The following is a 2000-nucleotide window of genomic DNA, read 5'->3' as shown; positions in this document are numbered from 1 at the left end:
ATGCGTGTACCATACTAACACTCCACTTCCCTACCAGTTTATCCAAACATCCATCACCCACTCCACCATTCCACTTACCCATCAATTTATCCCCCATACCCAGTGGTGGAAGTGGGGGGCACCGTCGTCTTCGACTGCGAGGCGGAGGGGTCGCCGCTCCCCGAGATTCAGTGGAGTGTGAGTCCAGGGGAGATGCACGCCAGGTACATCCGCCTCACCAACGGGTCCCTGCAGGTCGGTTCTTGGGCGCAGACGGGAGAGCTTTTGGGGGATGATTATCATGATTAATTGCATTTATGTTTAATTATATTATTATTATACAACTTATGAAAACGGGAGTTTGCAGTAAAGCGTTGTTTTCTTTTTTTCTTTTTACGAATTTATAAAAATGGTTATGCGCGTTTTTTTTTCCGATTTCAAGCGCGAGTGCTTTGGAAAACACAATGAAACGTACAATATCACGTTTTGACGACTTTATCCTTGTAGCTTATAGCGGCCCAGATCGAGGACGAAGGCCACGTGATCTGCCAAGCTTACAACGAACTAGGAGAGGACCTCGCCAAAGCTGACCTCAGCGTCAAAGGTACGTCACGTTTTTTTTTTTAAATTCATCTTAGTAAGGTTTATTTTCGTGTCGTCTATTCCAGAATACGAATTCCTTAAATATTGGGATTATCTCTCTCAGCGATAATGCCAGAACGGAATTCCTTAATATTTGCATTATATGTATATATCTCATTGTCTACCGTGTTATCATATGCTGATTTCCTTGTCGTCCATGGCATAAATTCCTTAATACTATCTCTCATCATTGTCTATCGTGCCATAAACGGAATTCCTTAATATTATCTCTCATCATTGTCTACCGTGTCGCCTGTGCCATAAACGGAATTCCTTAATACTGACATTTAAATATCTCTCTCAGTGTCGGGCATGTGGTCATCGTGGGGCCCTTGGACTTCGTGCAGCGTGTCTTGCGGACCCGGCCAGCAGACGAGGCGCCGGCTGTGCAATGCCCCCGCCCCACGACACGGAGGCGCCCCTTGCCCTGGGGACGAGGCCCATACCCGACCCTGTCCGACCTCAGCCGTGCCCGCTGGATGGTAACTGGTCACCGTGGGATCCTTGGGGCGAGTGCAGGTGAGGTTGCAATGGGAAAAAAGTCAATTGGGGATGACTTATTGCAACTGCGCATATTTTTTTTTAGAAATAGAAGGATCAGATCTTGATGCTGGACTTTTCGTAATTTTCCCCAACGAATGAAACTTTCAAAAATGGATCTGTAATCATAAGATGAAATCATCTCGTGTTCCTATTTACCCTTAGTTACATATATCATATACATACCATTCCAGCATTCCATTCACCAATATATTTATATAAATATCCATCTACCATTCTTACATTCCACCTACCCATCAATTTATCCAAACTTCTCTCTACCAATCAACGATTCCAACATTCCATTCACCCATCAATTTATCCAAATATCCATCTACCGTTCATCCATTCTACATAACCGCCAATTTATCCAAACATCCTTTAACCAATCAACCTTTCCTACATTCCATTCATCCATCAGTTCATCCAAACACCCAAGAACACCCATTTACCTGTCAGCCATTCCAGCATTTACCTCTCAATTTAACCAAATATCCATTTCCCAATCTAACACCTCACTCACCGAATTCCACGACCCAATATCAACAAGAAACTTAAACACACGAATTACAAAGTTACGTCATTCCCCTTAGCGTGACGTGTGGTTCGGGCGTCCGAGTGAGGACGAGGTACTGCTCGGCCCCCGCTCCCCTGTATGGTGGTCGTCCTTGCGAGGGAAACGCCGCCGAGGAGGAGCCCTGTTCCCTGAGGGACTGTCCAGGTCTGTCCCCTTTTGTCCTCTCCTTGGGTTCCTGTTGTTTGTGTTTTTAGATTAGGGTGCATAGGGTGGGAGTCATAGGGTTCTGTTTTAAGAAGTAAGAGTCCATGGTTGTGTTATG

General features: G+C 45.2%; 1 protein-coding gene across 1 annotated transcript in view; it reads left to right on the top strand.

Annotated features, from left to right (window-relative positions):
* Nucleotides 1-130: 130 nt before the first annotated feature.
* Nucleotides 131-2000, top strand: part of LOC119594537 (hemicentin-1-like) — a gene marked incomplete in the record, with an annotated part of 21635 nt that continues 19765 nt past the window's right edge. The window contains 4 exon segments of the mRNA XM_037943569.1: nucleotides 131-234; nucleotides 487-583; nucleotides 926-1140; nucleotides 1755-1882. Coding sequence (XP_037799497.1) covers nucleotides 1013-1140; nucleotides 1755-1882 — 256 coding nt within the window.

Source organism: Penaeus monodon, chromosome 34, assembly GCF_015228065.2.
Source record: "Penaeus monodon isolate SGIC_2016 chromosome 34, NSTDA_Pmon_1, whole genome shotgun sequence".
Lineage (NCBI taxonomy): Eukaryota > Metazoa > Arthropoda > Malacostraca > Decapoda > Penaeidae > Penaeus > Penaeus monodon.
Note: the sequence above shows the minus strand (reverse complement) of the source record. Positions and strands in the feature narration are given on the sequence as shown.